Here is a 16,579-nt window from a genome sequence, read left to right as displayed (position 1 = left end):
AAATCACCACCAGCATCTAGATGGTGCCTTTTCCCCAAATCCAGGACTTGCTAGAAGGATATTTTGCCATTTGAGGCAAGCAGACGGAGAGGAGAAAAGGAATATTTAGGACTTCCAACAGAGCTGAAGGGTATCCCAGGTAGATCTGGCAAGGATGAGAGCAGGATGGGCAGGAATCCATGATGGGAGCAGGGAAACAGGGAAAGCAGAAAGTGGTACCAAATGGGGGCTTGGGAAAACACCAAACTGGAACTTGCAGCTTCCCTCAGGTGAGAACTGAGCCAAACAACTGGGCCTCCTGTTGAACCTGCTCCAGTCCATGGAAAACAATGCTTAGGTTGGGTGTACAGTCCCCAAATTTTGGTTCTGGAAGACACTTCTGCAGTCATTCAGAGGGAAAAACAGAAGAGCAAAAACCAAAATCCAGTCAAAACTGGAAGGTGGGGGGAAAGAGGAGGGTTACAACTCCCAGACAGAAGGATAATGGTTGATACTTGAGCATATTTAGCTTGCAGATACCACGGGGGCAAAGGTGTCTCCAGATGAGAAAAATAAGGAATTCAAAGAGCTGCCCTCTGCCCCATCATCTGAAGCACGAAGGGAAAAGAGCTGTGAAGTCTTCCCAAGCCCACCTCCCAGATTGCCACAGCTGCAGGAAAACAAGATGAGTCATGTACAGAACTGACAACCACCACAAAATAACCCACTTAAAACAGCTCCTCGCTTCACCTGGGACAAAAACAAAAAGATGGAGTTCTGCAGAGCTCTTCCAAATGCTGAGTGCACAGGCTGTGAGAGCCAACTGCACTGGGAGGGAAACGAGGCACATTTTCTGTGAGGAATCCCTGGTTTTAACAGCATTTTTGAGATCAGAAGCTCGGAAATGCAAAATCAGTATCAAGGCTTCCAGAGATTTCCCCACTGAAACATCCCCGCAGGAAAGCCTAAATGCTGCTCTCCAAATCTGATGGATCAGAACCTCCTGGAATAAACCATCCTGACAGCAACATGAGCAAGGGGAAACATGGAACACTGGAAGTGCCTGGAACTCCTCCTGCCACCTGGCTGGTGCTGCTCCAAGGACATGAGAGCTGCCTGGCACAGGTATCCAGAGAACAGAGCCCCATCCTGGTCACCTGAACACCTCCCAGCTGCAGGAGCAGGAGCTGGGTTTGTTCCCACAGGAATGACCCCTCTCCCAGAAGCACCCCAATCATCCCTGACTATGTGCTGCAGACAGCAGGCTCTCTCTGGCTATTCCTGTTTTTTTGGGTTTTTTTGCCTATCTACCAAATCTTTTCTAAAGATAAAAGATACAGCTGTCCTAAAGAAAAGTATTCATGCAGGAGAGTTAACCAAGCTAATAGAACACCCTGAGAAGCATTTTCCATGAGAAGATGAGATCAGGCACATTCCATGCTCACTCTCCTGGAATGACTGCCCAGAGCAGTGACTTTGAGCTGTCCTGGGAACACTCTCCCAGCTCAGAGCTTGCCCTGGAGCAAGACCCTGAGGCACAAAGCAAGCACAGAGCTGCAATGACAGAGGGGCTGCAAGTCCTGGTACCCCCAGCATGATCCTGATGGCACCTGCAGGAGCACCTGTGATCCCATCCACAGCCCCAGTGAGCCCATGGGCAGATGGGATGGGCTGATCCCACTCCAGACCAAGCAGGTGCAGGTTGGAGCCTGATCCTGCTCTCCAGGATTCCTGCTCAGCCCAGCCTGCCCTCCTACAGCACCGGGATTTTTATTCCCAAAGGAGAATCCCAAGGTCTCCAGCCACAGACAACTGTTCATTTGACAGATGACACTGAGAAAACATCTTTACATTTTTTTTTTCAGGGGTAATCCAGCACTATGAAATGGCTGACAGCCATAAATATTTATAAAGATCTTATTTCCTGCCTCAGCTTGCTGCAAATCAAGGATCCTAGGATTCCCAGATAGGAATAAAGGAGGAAAATGAGCACCGTAATGCCCTGCCAAAACACATCCAGGACAATTGCACAGATCTCCCTGTTTGTAACATCCACACCTCCAAATCAGACACAGTGAGTGAAAAGTGACCCTGTCACAGCTCATTTCAAACAGAGATTTCTCAGTGTTCTGATCACTCCTCAGAAGGGGTTAATTAATGCCCCACTTCAGACCCTGCCGAGCTTAGGAAACCCAGGCAGCACTTGGTGAAGTTCCAGGCTGTGCCATGTGCCACCCCACAAAGCCACAGCGTTTCTGCCTGTCCCGTCGGTGCCAAGGGACAGCCACGGCACCTGCAGAGCTCCGTGGCTGCCTCCCTGCCCCAGCGAATCCCAGAAATGCGGGGGGTTCCCAGGGACAGTGCACAAACAACCATTACACAGCAGAAATGCCACAGCCCACCCAGCTGCTCCACCACCCTGATCTGGCTCTGCTGCCCCGGGGCGTGCACGGGCACAGGGACACATTGCCCTGGCTCACATCTCCTCCTCCTCCCTGCAAGGGTCTCCTCACCCCGGCTCAGGCACTGCCCGTCCCGCAGGAGCAGCTCCGGGGCTCTGTCCGTGCCGAGGCCGGCCGCAGGGGGCCATGGCCGGGGCTCACAGCGGCACTCCGTGCATCCTCCTCCTCCTCCTCCTCCTCGGGCTCCGCCGGGCGATCCCGCAGCGCTGCTGGGCCCGCCCCGCCCCTGGCGTCACCGGCACCGTCACCAGGGCCGGCCCCTGCCACTGCCACCAGGGCCAGCCCCTGCAACCGCCGGGGACACTGCCACCAGGGGACACTGCCACCAGGGCCGGCCCCTGCCACTGTCACCAGGGCCAGCCCCTGCAACCGCCGGGGACACTGCCACCAGGGGACACTGCCACCAGGGCCGGCCCCTGCCACTGTCACCAGGGCCGGCCCCTGAAACTGCCACCAGGGGACACTGCCACCAGGGGACACTGCCACCAGGGCCGGCCCCTGCAACCGCCACCAGAGCCAGCCCCTGCAACCGCCACCAGAGCCAGCCCCTGAAACTGCTGGGGACACTGCCACCAGGGCCAGGCCCTATAACCTACCAGGGACACTGTCACCAGGGGACACTGTCACCAGGGCCAGCCCCTGAAACTGCCACCAGGGCCGGCCCCTGCACCTCACCAGGGGGACACTGTCACCAGGGCCAGCCTCTGAAACTGCCGGGGACACTGTCATCAGGGCCAGCCCCTGCCACTGCCACCAGGGCCAGCCCCTGCAACCGCGGGGGACACTGCCACCAGGGAAAACTGCCACCAGGGAAAACTGCCACCAGAGACAGCCCCCGCAACTGCCACCAGGGCCAGCCCCTGCAACCCACCAGGGGACACTGTCACCAGGGCCAGCCCCTGTAACTGCCGGGGGAACACTGTCAGCAGGCCCAGGCCCTGCAACTGCCGGGGACACTGCCACCAGGGAAAACTGCCACCAGGGAAAACTGCCACCAGGGAAAACTGCCACCAGGGCCAGCCCCTGCAACTGCCACCAGGGACACTGCCACCGGGGGGACACTGTCACCAGGGCCAGCCCCTGCAACTGCCACCAGGGCCAGCCCCTGCAACTGCCGAGGACACTGCCACCAGGGAAAACTGCCACCAGGGCCAGCCTCTACAACTGCCACCAGGGCCAGCCCCTGCAACTGCCACCAGGGCCAGCTCCTGAAACTGCCGAGGACACTGCCACCAGGGAAAACTGCCACCAGGGTCAGCCTCTACAACTGCCACCAGGGCCAGCCCCTGCAACTGCCACCAGGGCCAGCTCCTGAAACTGCCGAGGACACTGCCACCAGGGAAAACTGCCACCAGGGTCAGCCTCTACAACTGCCACCAGGGCCAGCCCCTGCAACTGCCGAGGACACTGCCACCAGGGAAAACTGCCACCAGGGCCAGCCTCTACAACTGCCACCAGGGCCAGCCCCTGCAACCGCCGGGGACACTGTCACCAGGGCCAGGCCCTGCCACTGTCACCAGGGCCAGCCCCTGCAACCGCTGGGGACACCGTCACCAAGGGGACACTGCCAGCAGGGCCAGCCCTGTACCCGCCAGGGGACATCCCTGGACCCACTGGCGCAGCTCCAGCTCCTCCCTGTGCGGGGCCCCAGGGCTGGGCCAGCTCTGCAGGTGGGGTCTCACCTGAGCAGGGCAGAATCCCCCCCTCCCCTGCTGCCCACGCTGCCCGATCAGCCCAGGGCACAGGGGGCTCCCAGCATCATGGCCAGGGCAAGCTGAGCTTCTGATCCACCAACAGCCCCAAGTCCTTCTCCTCAGAGCTGCTCTCCATCCATTCTCCTCCCAGGCCAGATTTGTTCCTGCCATTACCCCAACCCAAGTGCCAGTTCTGCTTCACCCAACAGCCCAGCCCCAAGGATCCACCAGACCCAAACCTTAACCATGGAGGGACACCCAGACACGAGCACTCTGCTCACCACCTCCCACACGGGACGCTCCCTGCTCTGCAGCCCATTCCCAAAGCTCTGCCCCAAGTCACGCTGCAGCTCAGGAAAGCACATTTATCAACAGTCTCCTGACAGTGGTGGATCAGTCGCTGTGCACTGACAGACAAACCCCTTTCTTTTCCCACCCAGCTGACATTTTCCTTACTTAGTAACTCCCAGGAACGCTCTTTGCTCCCTGTCTTTGCAGCAGGCAGGCACTGAATTTTCCTTTTGTCCTCTGGGCACAGTCAGACTTCAAAAGCTCTCCCAACACACAGCAGCCTTTATCTCACCTTTATTCAGTGCACGCAGAGCTCAAAGGGGCTGGTGATTAAGTTCCTCGGGCTCCAATTTGCCGGTGATAACTTGTCATTCAAGCATTGTCTGGGAGGCTGAAACTCTGCACACTCCTCACATTGACTTTGGTCTCCCTGATAAAAGCTCCGGGTTCTGTGTGAGGTCAAGGAGGAAGGCGGGTGAACGAAGCAGGGGAGATGAGCCAGCTCAAAGCTCCCACTTCAATTTTAATCTAATTTTAAATTTGAGATGGAGAATAACTTGCTGCTAAATCCTGTTTGTGCTTAGTTTGTGCTTATAAGCACCAGGGAATCACCGAGGGTAAACTGGGCACTCAGACCTCTGATTATGGAGTCACAGACAGCTCTGAGTTGGAAGGGACTTAAAGCTCATCTCATTCCACCTCTGCCAGGGGAAGAGACACCTTCCGGTGTCCCAGGCTGCTCCAAACCCCAGTGTCCAGCCTGGCCTTGGACACCTCCAGGGATCCAGGGGCAGCCACAGCTGCTCTAGGTACCCTGTGCCATGGGCTCGCCACCCCCACAGGGAACAATTTCTTCTTAAATCTAACTTCAACCTTCCCTCTCTCAGTTCAAACCAATCCCTGTCACTACCTGCCTCAATTCTTGCCTTTAAAACTCAAGGAGGAAAAAACCTTTCAAAATGCCACAGAGAAAAGGAGACCTTCCACCACTGGAACACTTTTGAGTCTTCCTCTGAATGGAGGAGAGAACCTCGGCCATCCCCTCCCAGATGGGCCCCCACAGCTTCAGGTTTCACACTGGCACCCCAACATCTGCCAGCAAACATCTGAAGTCAGCAGGGGAAGTTCACAGGGAGAACTGAAACTGGCATTTGGGCAAGAAGCTCTTCCCCCTTTAAAGTTTCCTCTTTTACTTCAGTGTCACCCTCCCCTGAGGACCCGAGCACTTGTCAAAAGAGAGAGCCTCATCCAGGGCAAGCATTCCTTAGAGTTCAGCATATCCATGTGCATTCACCCCTTCTCCATGAATTTCACTGCTCGGACTCCAGGAGGAGGAGCAGATCCTCTGGCCAGACAAGGGGTGGCAGGGGAAGCACCAAATCCTCTGTGCTGCCACAGAGAGATTCTCTCCACGACAGAAAACCTCCAAAATTACAGATAAGCAAGAAAGGAAGGGAGGGGACAGTCTGTGCTCATATCACAACCCTCAGGAATGGCTCAGTGCTGCAATTTCATGGCACTCCCATCCCTCCCTCCTGCCATTGCCAGCTCTTCTCCACAACAGCTACTTTGGAAAACTCCAGAAGCCAGAGTATATTCTCCATGTCACAGCCCAGGAGCCACACAGATGGCTGGACACAATCCAGCATGGAATCCTGCAAACTCTTCACCCTGGTGCCAGGAAACACCAGAGCCATCCTGGGCACAGGCCAGTGGGACCCACACAGCAAATATTCCCATGAAATCCTATCCAAAGCCACCAGGAACAAGAGAAAGGGGAGAGCTCGTGGCTGTTACCTCCCATCTCCCTGTCGAGGGGCGGGTCATCGTCGGCCATGGAGAACTCCATGGATGCTCCAGTGATTTCCAGCATATCCTCATCGCTGGTGGCACTCTGGAAGCTCCCCCGACGAAAGCCCTTCTGATCCATGGCCAGAGCTTCCAAACCTGCCAGCAAAGGGAAGCTTTTTAGAGCACAAGCAGGAAAATTCAATTTTCACACCCAACTGGACTGACTTGACCCTGGAGACCCAGAGGCTGCACTTCTCTTCCCAAGGGAAGGCTGGATGCAGTGATGTCACCTAAGTTCAGGCTGGAATTCCAGTGTTAGCCAGGGCAAGAGCCACTCCACACATTATAATAATAATAATTATTATTATTATTATTTAATTATTATTAAATAATCTCCACACGTGCTCTCAACAGGTTTGCAATGATTTTTTTTTGGACCCCATCAATCTCAAGGAGCTGCTCATGCCACCACCATGACAAGAAATTCATTGTCTCTCTTCCTCTTTTCCAGGACAGCAGAGGAACTACAAAAGCACAAGCTCTGAAAACATAATAATAAACTAAATAGGGGGGGAAAAGTCAGATGTGAGCCTCGAAAACAGCTCTTGCCATATGGAAATGGGAATCTTTGTATTTCCATGAGAAGACAGAACCACAGAATGGTTTCAGTTGGAAAGGACCTCCATCGATTCCAAACTGCCAAATCCCCACCTGGTCCCCATCCCAGAGCACTGAGTGCCACCTCCAGGCCTTCCTTGGACACCTCCAGGGATGGGGACTCCAAACTTCCTTGGGCAGCCCCTTCCCATGTTAGCAAGCTTTCCTGTGAAGAAATTCCTCCTGGTGTGCAATGTGAACCTCCCCTGGCACAGCTTGAGGCTGCCCTGGTCCTACTGGCCACACTGTTCCTGATCCAGGCCAGGTTGCCTTCCTGGACTCACTGCTGGCCATGTGCACCTTGCTCTTGCAAACACTGATTTTCTTCCAGAGAATTAAGAGAGAAACCAATTACACAGCTCAGACCTGTTCCAGGAAGGGAAAACACCAGCCAGCACTTCCCAACAGGCTGAATTACCCACTCTGCAGAAAACACTTCCTATTACACAGAAGAAGCCATCACAGCACACACAAAAAGCCTTGGCACTGCACTCTGCTGAGCCTCACACTGTGGAACACCATGTTCCTTAACTTTTACACCATGTTTTCTCACTAAACTGCCACAGAAGATCCTGGCAAGGGGGGAGACAAGGGGAGTTGGGTGCTTGGGAAGGCACACGAGCAGCTGCACACCCTGAGAGTGCACAGACAGTGTGGCCCAGAGAGCCAAGGGCAGGAGAAACCCAGGAATTCTAAGTTATTTGCCAGCTTAACAATGACAACAATTCAATGGCATTCAAGTGCTGTGATGCTCTTCCAGTAAACTGCTTCCAGGGAGCACAGAAGATTCAGCTCCCAGCCTGGGAGGCAGGAATGGTGCAGTCAGCCTGGCAGAGAATTAAGGGAACTGTGCTCGTGTGTCTCAGGGCTTACTGCAGCATAACATGGTTTTACAGATATTTTCCAATAAGGCTCAGTGGGTGTAAAAATGTGGGAAATGGGGCTAAAATATCTCTGTATTTGTACAACCCCAGAATGGTTGGGGTGGGAGGGATCTTGAAGTCCATCCCATTCTACCCCTTGCCATGGCAGGGGTACCTTCCACTGTCCCAGGCTGCTCCAAGCCCCATCCAATCCAGCCTTGGACACTTCCAGGGACCCAGGGGCAGCCACAGCTGCTCTGGGCACCCTGTGACAGGACCTCTCCACCCTCACAGGGAAGAATTTCTCCCTAATTTCATCTAAAGTTCTCTGGTTTGCACAGAAAGCAGCAGTTCCTGCAGTACAGGCAGAGCAACAGCACCTCCTGCTCCCCTCAATCCCTCCCTGAGCTGGTTCTCATTGACAGCTTTAAAACCCAAAAGCACAGCAGCAAACACGGCACCTTCCAGCCACAGCAGAGCCCAGAGAATGCCTGGCAGCACAAGAAGGACACACAGGAGGATAATTCCATGCTCACTTCTCCTGTCAGATCGAGATAAGAGGTTTAAGACACTTTTTCTCACCACTCCCTCTACAGATGCTTTCCCAGGCACAAGGAATAAAATCAAATAAAAAATAGACTGTTTTTATGCTTCTCTGGTTGTTCATTTACCCCAGTTCTCCATCAGGCAACAGTTGCCTCTTTGCTGCTAGAACCCCGGAGCACCCGTACATACCCCAGGACTGCCAGCGTCCCCAACGCCCATGGGACACCATCCTGCTCCTCCAGCTGCTGCCATGCACCTCCTCTGCCCTTCTACTCCGTCCTGGTGCTCCCCGTGGCACTCAGAGAAAGGGAAGCAGCAAAGCAGAACCCGGCAGGGTCCCCAGGCAGTGACTCAGTGCCAGCCTTGCTGCCATTTCCAACTCAAACCCCAGCAGCATTCCAAGGTTTTCCCCCAGCTCCAGGCTGGGTGCCACCCAGATGGGCTCCCTCAGTGCTGCTGTACCACCCATCCCAGTGGCACCATGGCAGCAGGGGATGGCACTGGCACTGCAGAGCTCCGGCACCCCACGCTCACAGCGGCCCTGCCAGCACACAGGCTTCAGGGTTTCCAGCCACAGCAGGGAAAAAGCTCCCACAGCATTTCTTCCTCCTTGTCAGAGGAGAGGCTCGACCCCAGCTGCAGCAGCACACACGGGAATCGCACCAGAAGCAGGCAGCAGTCCCATTCCTGCTGTGGGAAGGAGCAGCTTACCACCTAGTGGCTGTTCCACTGGCAAACCAAAACCTGCAGCACGACACTGGGGCTTCTTTAAAGGTCAGCAAATCTAAGCTGAGCTTTGAAAACTCAGGGCTTTCCTTCCTTCCAGCCCCACGAGGTTCTCAGGCATATCCCTTCCCCCAGGTACCAGACCACTGGTGTATTAAACTAGGAAAAAACTGCAGAATAAGCCGATTTTAACTGAATATAAAAAGAAAGGAGAGAAAAAAATGTAGCATTTGGCTGTTGGGTCAACACTCCTGGTGCCTGGCTGGGAGCCAGCAGAGCCAGGCTTTTACAGTCCTAGAATGGCTCGGGTTGGAAGGGACCTTAAAGCTCATCCCATGGGCAGGGACACCTTCCACTGCTCCAGGTTGCTCCAAGCTCCATCCAACCTGGCCTTGGACACTTCCAGAGACAGGGAGTCCACAAGGTTTCTGGGCAACATCATCACTCCACAGGCTTCCACCAACACTGAAAGATGCCCACATTTCCCATCCTAAACAGAGGAAGGGACTCCATGAAGGCGAAACTCCACCTACGTGTGAACTGAGAGAGCTGGTTTGGATATTTCTGTATTCCAGCCCTCGAGACATGGAACCCTCTGCAGGAGGACCTGAACTGAGAAGCCTGTGCACAGTTGTGCTGCCAAATCAATACCCCAGGGAGGGGCCAGCCCTGTGTCCCCATGCTGTGACAAAAGAGCCGATGATTTGCCTCAGGCACTTCCCAAGACAATGTTATTTTTCCAAGCCATATTCTCCTCCAATTCCCTGTGCTGTACGAAGTGACCACAAACGGTCCCAGATTTGGTAGAGAGGAAACTACACCAAATTTCCAAGGGCTTGGAGTGACAGGACAAGGGGGAATGGTTTCACCCCTGCAGAGGACAGGGTTAGATACTGGGAAGGAATTCCTCCCTGTAACAATGGGGAGGCCTTGGCACAAGCTGCCCAGAGAAGCTGTGGCAGCCCCATCCCTGGAATATTCAAGGGCAGGCTGAACAGGGCTTGGAGCACACTGGGTTTGAGGAAGGTGTCCCTGTCCATGGCAACAGATGGTCTTCAAGGTCTCTTGCAGCCCAACCCATGCAGGATTCTGACAGCTCCATGCGCGGGGTGGCCACAGAGGACGCTGGTGCTGCCCCAGCCTCGTGCCAGGGCAGGAGCAGGATCCTGCAGACACTGTCCCTGCTGTGCCAGGGGCACAGAGCTGGCCCTGGCACCAGGCTGACCTCTCCAGGCAGCCTCTTGCCCTCGGAGGCTGCTCCAGCACAGGCAAACACATCCTGGGAATGCTGCCTGTGCTGGCCAGGGCTGTCCAGCCACGCCAGCCCCAACAATAGGTTTGAGAGAAACTGGGAATTCAACCAACACAGGCTGAACACAAAGACTTGCATTGTTTTAGGGCTTGTTTGGGGCTCTTTTGCTGTTCTCTAACACACACCCTCACAGGCCCTGGGAGCCAATACTGCAGGCTCTGCTCCGACATCCCTCCAGCAAGGTAACAGGGCTGTCACACATCAGCAGCCACAGCAGGGAGCAGCACGTGAATCCTGTGCAGTTTGGGTTTCCCAGGCTCACAGGGTGCTGTGGGATTCGCTGCCATCCCAGGATGCACAGACACACCTTGTCCTTCCATCCACACCAGGACCACCTCTTCTGGAACAATCCACCAGTGCACAGAGTCTGCCCCTGAGCCCAGGGCAATGGAACACTCACACAGAACAACACGCCCATCCCAAAACCACCCCAGCAACTGCTCCACAGCAGGTACAGACCAAGGTGAGTGCACAGATGTGCCCAAAGGCACTGCCAGTCCTGTTCAGAACCAGCACCAGTCCTCCAAAAGCCAAAATAAACACTGTTTAATCCAGCTGAGCTGGGAGCACTGGCACATCACAACTCACAATCAGGAATACATCTTGACTACTTGTTCACAGTTATCTGCCCCATCCATTAGTTTCACCACAAAATCTCTTTTTTTTTCCTCCTAAACTTTCCATCTTTACCATTTTAGCTCTCACTTAAAAAGCCACAATCTCTGCTCAGCCACCTGCTCCCAGGAGTTTCCTCACAACTACTGCCAGCTTCCTTTCCTTTTTGCTTAAGGTTTTGACTAAAAGCAGCTCAACATGAAAATGCCCAAGACCTAATGTACAGGTAGCTTGTGACCAGTTGAGGGGAGGTTGCTACTGGACTCTAAACTGCATTTTCTAGACTAAATCCAGTTGTTTACAGCATACTCAAACACAATATCAGCTTCTGTGCCATCTCTAACCTCTTTGGGAATCCAGGACAGTGTCACAGCTCCGTGTGGGAGGATCACCCTGTTTGCCCAGCATACTGTGGGTATTTATAAAATTAAAGGGTTTTGGGAAAGCTGCAAAAGGCAGGCCTCAGAGACAGCAGAACTGTGATTAGAGTTAAGCAGTAGCTATGAGATGGGTCAGCAGAAAAATTATGTAAGAAGTAGAAAAGTAAGGACAAATAGAACAATGGTTTGTGTATTAATGTTTGTCTAGAATAATTGTTTAAGTTGCAGAAAAGTATATTTAGCAAGATATTAGGAAGTTTTAAGTTTAATAATGGAACTGTGTGTATTGTGTTTTAAGGCTTACAAACAGGTATTGTATTTGAAATAAGCCAGCATTGTTTTCATTGAAACTACGTGTGCTTATAGTTATTGGGTAGAACTACTGTCAGTATGTTCTTGTTTTGTGTGATTGGTCAGAAAACGTTAAGTTACAACAACAAAGCTGCTGTAAACAAAGTTGTTTACAGCAGTTTCCATACTCAAACACAACAACAGCTTCTCTGCCATTCCTAGGCTCTTTGGGAATCCAGGACACTGTCACAGCTCCGTGTGGGAGGATCCCGTGTGGCTGGTAAGGGATGAGGAGCAGGTGCCCGTGGGCAGCCTGGCATAGCACCCCCTGCCCGGGGCCCAGCACCCCCTGCCCGGGGCTCAGCACTGCTCACCCACTGCCCAGCACCCCCTGCCCAGCCCCACGTGACCCACACAGACCCAGGGGGAGCAGCCTGAGCTAACAGGGCAGGTTTGCACTGGGGAGCAGCTGGGACAGGGTCCCGAGGCTGCAGCCCCACAGATTCATCCCAGTGCACAGCAGAGTGTGAGAACAGCCCCAGCACATCTGCCACAAAAGCAACTGGAAAATGGCCTGAGAGCAGATGAGATGTTAACAGCCAGAACCATGGAATTCCAGAATGACAGGGGTGGGAGGTGACCTGAGAGTTCATCTCTGGCCATGGCAGGGACACCTTCCACTATCCCAGGCTGCTCCAAGCTCTGTCCAACCTGGCCTTGGACACTTGCAGGGATGGGGCAGCCACAGCTTCTCTGGGCAACAAATAAGAGAATTTTCTGCTTCCCAAATAAGAAAGTTACTGGTTTGTGCATTTGTTCTGTAGTGTTTTGTAAGCTCATTTCCACTTTCCAGGTTATGAATGTCTCTGCTGAACTCACACACTGTCCATTCACCACCACAGAGGATCCACACCTTTGGCTCACATGCCTTACACTTATCCCATTCTTCCCATATCTGCTATGTTTAGTTATTCTCCTGGAATTCAAAAGGAAAAAGGATCTATTGTTACAGATCTAACAGAGAAAACTGTGCCCAAAACTGATGCCCAAAACTGTGCCAGACAGAAAAAAGCCAAATAACCACTGATAAAATCTCACCCCAAAAATCACCACTTTTTCCCCATTTTTCTTTCTCCTTTAATTGTTTTAAGGACTACCATGACTACAAAAGCAAGACTTCAACAGATATTTTCAATGATATTTTATAGTCCAGTTTAGTGTCACACTTGCATCAAGTGCCAGCCAGAAATCTGTCATTCCATGCTTTGTGAACACCCAGGGGGATCCCCTCCAGCAGAACACCTTCCTCTTTTGGTGTTCATTTTAGGAGACACTTCTCAGCACACCCCAAAATCCAAACAGCACCACATGGAACCAGGCCCAGACTCATTCTGATGAGAACTAAGCTCTGCCTCTTGCTCAGCAAGGTGGAAAACCCCCACCATACCAAAATATGGGGTACAACAGGCTTAACAGGGGATTTTCAGGTGCACAAAGAACACAAAACACCCAGCTTGCACAAAATCCTAGGAGAGAAGAGGCTGGGAAAGCCTCCCTGAGGTAGGGGAAGGGTCAGGGGAACAGAGCCAGAGCCCAGGCTGGGGCTCAGCCCCTGGAGCCACGAGGCTGACCCAGAGCTGCAGAGGGAGCTGAGCACATCAGGTACATTTCCAAACCCTCCCTCTCCACAAAACCCATCCCAGCTGCTCAGCACACAACATGGAGATGATTTTATACGTTTTTATCAAACCACAGGATCTCATTCCACTCACAGGCACCTCCCTGACCTGAACTATAAACTCTCCTTCCTTGCTGATGGTTAAGAAAGGAGCAGAAGTTCCTAAAGAAGGAAGGAATAAAGGCAGCCCTTTGGGAGTGCTGGATCACAGCCCAGCAGCTCTGAACCCCACTGCACTGAGGCAGAACAGGCTGGCACAACAGCACAGGGCCAGCACAGCACTGGAGCCACTCTCCAGGCTCATTGAATTTCCAGGGATGGTTCCAACCTCCTCCCAAAGCAGGACACATATTTCCAACCTCACCTTCCACCCAGCAACAGCACAAACTGGCACATTTTGGGTCCAAGTATTCTGGAGGAAAAGCCACGAAGAGGAAAAGGGACTATTAAGAAGAAAATCAGGGATATGATGGAAATATCCCACCCCAAAATGCCACCAGTTGCTGCGTCAGACCAAAGTGCTCAGCTAGGCTTGCTCCTCTCCCCAGACTCCAGGGACAACCACAGCATCCTTGTTCCAACTAAAACATGTACCCATCCACTGAGAGCAAGGAATGGTGGCCTGAACTGCACGAGGGCAGGGGGGATTTGTGGGAATTCTTCCCTGGGAGGGTGGGCAGCCCTGGCACAGGGTACCCAGAGCAGCTGGATCCCTGGCAGTGTCCCAGGCCAGGCTGGACACTGGGGCTTGGGGCAGCCTGGAGCCCCTGTCCCTGGCAGGGCGTGGGGCTGGATGGACTTTAAGGTCCCTTCCAACCCAAAGCATTCCATGACCTGTAAAACCAGGGCTCCCAGTCCCTCACAAACACCTGCTGTGAGGCTGTGCTGCAGCACCAGGAAGGGGTTGTTAGCCCAGAGGAAACAATTAAACCATTCCCACCCATGCTGTCACCTCTGCACTCACACCCAAACCCAAGCTGCTGGACAAACCTGCTGGATGGGTCCGTGACCAGAGCATGGCAAGGTCAGTCAGTGCCAGCCCTCACCTGTCTGGGCAGCCTGGGGCTGCACACATCCTGGCCAGCTCCCACAACACCCAGGGGATGTGGGGCACTGTGTGCATGAACTCTGTGTGAACATGCTCCAGGTGAGAAATTTGGGGCCAACTTGCCTTCCTTTACTGCAGCCACATCCAGCTGGAGACACAGCTGGTGCCACCTTGCACCACAAGGAGGGAAGAAGAAAATGAGGGATTGTGACAGAGGGAAAGAAATTATCTGGGATTTTGGGATGGGGGCGGGTGTAGGTACATGCAAGGTACAGGAGCACAAATTCAAATGTCCAAAGATATTTTGGTGCAGCCAAGTGTGAGGTCACACCCCCAGCCCACTCCCTGCCCCATGCACAGGGTGGGGGCCATTCCCAAGGGGGCGGCTCAGCACAGCCAGAAGATGATTTGGCTGCTGCACCCCAAAGAATTAAAAACAATTCTCTATTCTACACAAGCACCACCCATGCAGCCCGTGAAAACAAAAACAATCCTGGTTTTGAGTCCCTGTGGGAATAAAGGAATCAGAAGAGCAGCAGTGTCTGCCAGCCATGTCCCCACAGCCTCCCAGGTGCTCCCAGTCCTGTCCCATAGACTCCTGAGCCTGGAAGAGAACCACCAACGCCTGGAAAATTCCAAAGTGTGCATTCCACAAACACCTGCTCTGAACAGATGCAAAAAGTTGAATCATTCATTTCATTCTGGCTGCAAAAACCTGAGGAACAAGATCCAAAATTAAGGAAGGCTGTAAAGCCCGGACAAGGTAAAGCTCACAGCGCCCAGAACACAGAGTCTCACAGGATTCCCAAATTCCAGCTGCTCTGTTTCTCACCCTCTTTATTCCTGGAGGTTTCTTAGAGGTGAGTTCTCCATGAGCACCCAAACAGACCCAGAGGGACACCAGCTCCACGCCGTGCACTGCAGGGGGACAGACGGGAGGGAATCCCATCCCTGTGCTGCCCCATCCCAGTCTCTGCCTCCAGCATTCCCCACAGAGCGGTCAGCACCCATTCCAGAGGGTCATTTAGCAATCCCACAAGCTGTGTCAGTATCTCTGCCAAGGATCAGCTGATCCTGCCGCCACTCCGGCACCTCCCGGAGCGGCTGGATGGGAAAGAGGGGTTCAGACAAGGAAGCCCAGCCAGGACACAGGGCCCTTAGCATGGCACCGGGGGCTGCCGGCACCGCACACAGGGCACTCACGGAGTCACAGAGGGGCTTGGGATGGGAGGGACCTCAAAGCCCATCTCCCACCCCTGCCATGGCAGGGACACCTCCCACTGTCCCAGGGTGTCCCAGTGCCCAGCCTGGCCTTGGGCACTGCCAGGGGTCCAGGGGCAGCCACAGCTGCTCTGGACACCTGTGCCAGGGCTGCCCACCCTCACAGGGAACAACTCCTGCCCAGTACCCCAGGCTCCAACCCTGCCCTCCGGCAGCGGGAGGTCCCTGACTCCTGCCAGCCACAGGCACGTCCCTGCCCGACGCGGGGATCCGCATGCCCCGGGTCCCGTCACTGCCCCGAGCTTCCCCCACCGCCTCCGGCAAAGCTCCCGGTGCGTTCCTCCCCACCGGGGCCGAGGGCACGGCCGCACACACCGGAGGGGAAGAGGACGCGCTGCCGCCCTCTGAGCTGGCCCTGCCCCGGCCCTGTTCCCGTACCCCGGCCCCGTTCCCGTACCTCGGCCCTGTTCCCGTACCCCGGCCCGCTCTCTCCGGCCTGGCCCGTCCCGGGCCCGGCGCCCGCGGCCCCTGCGGCGGCTCCTCCGGCGGGGCGGGCGGAAAGGGCGGGGCGGGCGGTAGGCGCGGCCTGGCGAGACCACGCCCCCGCCGGCGCATTCGAAGCACGGGCGGAGCGCGCCGGCGCCATCTTGGGTGAGGGCACCGCGCTCTTAAAGCGGCAGCGTCCCGTTCTGCACGGCGGGGACGACGGGAGCAGCGAGCCGGGCTCCGCCCCGCCCCCGCCTTCCCCCTGCCCTGCCCCGCCCCCCCCCTCCCCCTGTCCCCGCCCCTCCCCCTCCCCCTGTCCCCGCCCCTCCCCCTCCCCCTGTCCCCGCCCCTCCCCCTGCCCGCTCCCGCCCATTGCTCGCACCCAACCTCGGACCCCCGTCACTGTTCAGCCCCACCATCGCTCCCCCAGCAGAGACTGGCCATCAGTGACCCCCCGTTGCTGCTGACCCTCCATCAATGACCCTCATCATTGACCTTCCATCACTGACCCTCCATCACTGACCTCCATCACTGACCCT

General features: G+C 54.8%; 1 protein-coding gene across 7 annotated transcripts in view; it reads right to left on the bottom strand.

Moving 5' to 3' along the window:
- The window catches only part of LOC134425552 (H(+)/Cl(-) exchange transporter 5), a 28,658-nt gene extending 12,554 nt beyond the window's left edge, over positions 1-16,104 (bottom strand). For 2 of the 7 annotated variants that reach the window (XM_063170250.1, XM_063170253.1), the window contains exon 1: positions 2,493-2,601. Coding sequence is in view for 3 of the 7 variants with exons in the window: in XM_063170247.1 (XP_063026317.1) it covers positions 6,224-6,373; positions 8,473-8,512 (190 nt within the window). In the remaining 4 variants the exon portion in view is untranslated. Of the gene's footprint in view, positions 1-2,492; positions 2,602-4,718; positions 4,858-6,223; positions 6,374-8,472; positions 8,581-16,011 lie in introns of those variants that run through there. The other 5 variants (XM_063170248.1, XM_063170247.1, XM_063170245.1 and 2 more) reach the window with 5 other exon arrangements.
- Between the last annotated feature and the right edge of the window lie 475 nt (positions 16,105-16,579).

Source organism: Melospiza melodia, chromosome 16, assembly GCF_035770615.1.
Source record: "Melospiza melodia melodia isolate bMelMel2 chromosome 16, bMelMel2.pri, whole genome shotgun sequence".
Taxonomy (NCBI): Eukaryota; Metazoa; Chordata; class Aves; order Passeriformes; family Passerellidae; genus Melospiza; species Melospiza melodia.
This window is presented reverse-complemented; position numbering and strand designations above follow the sequence as displayed.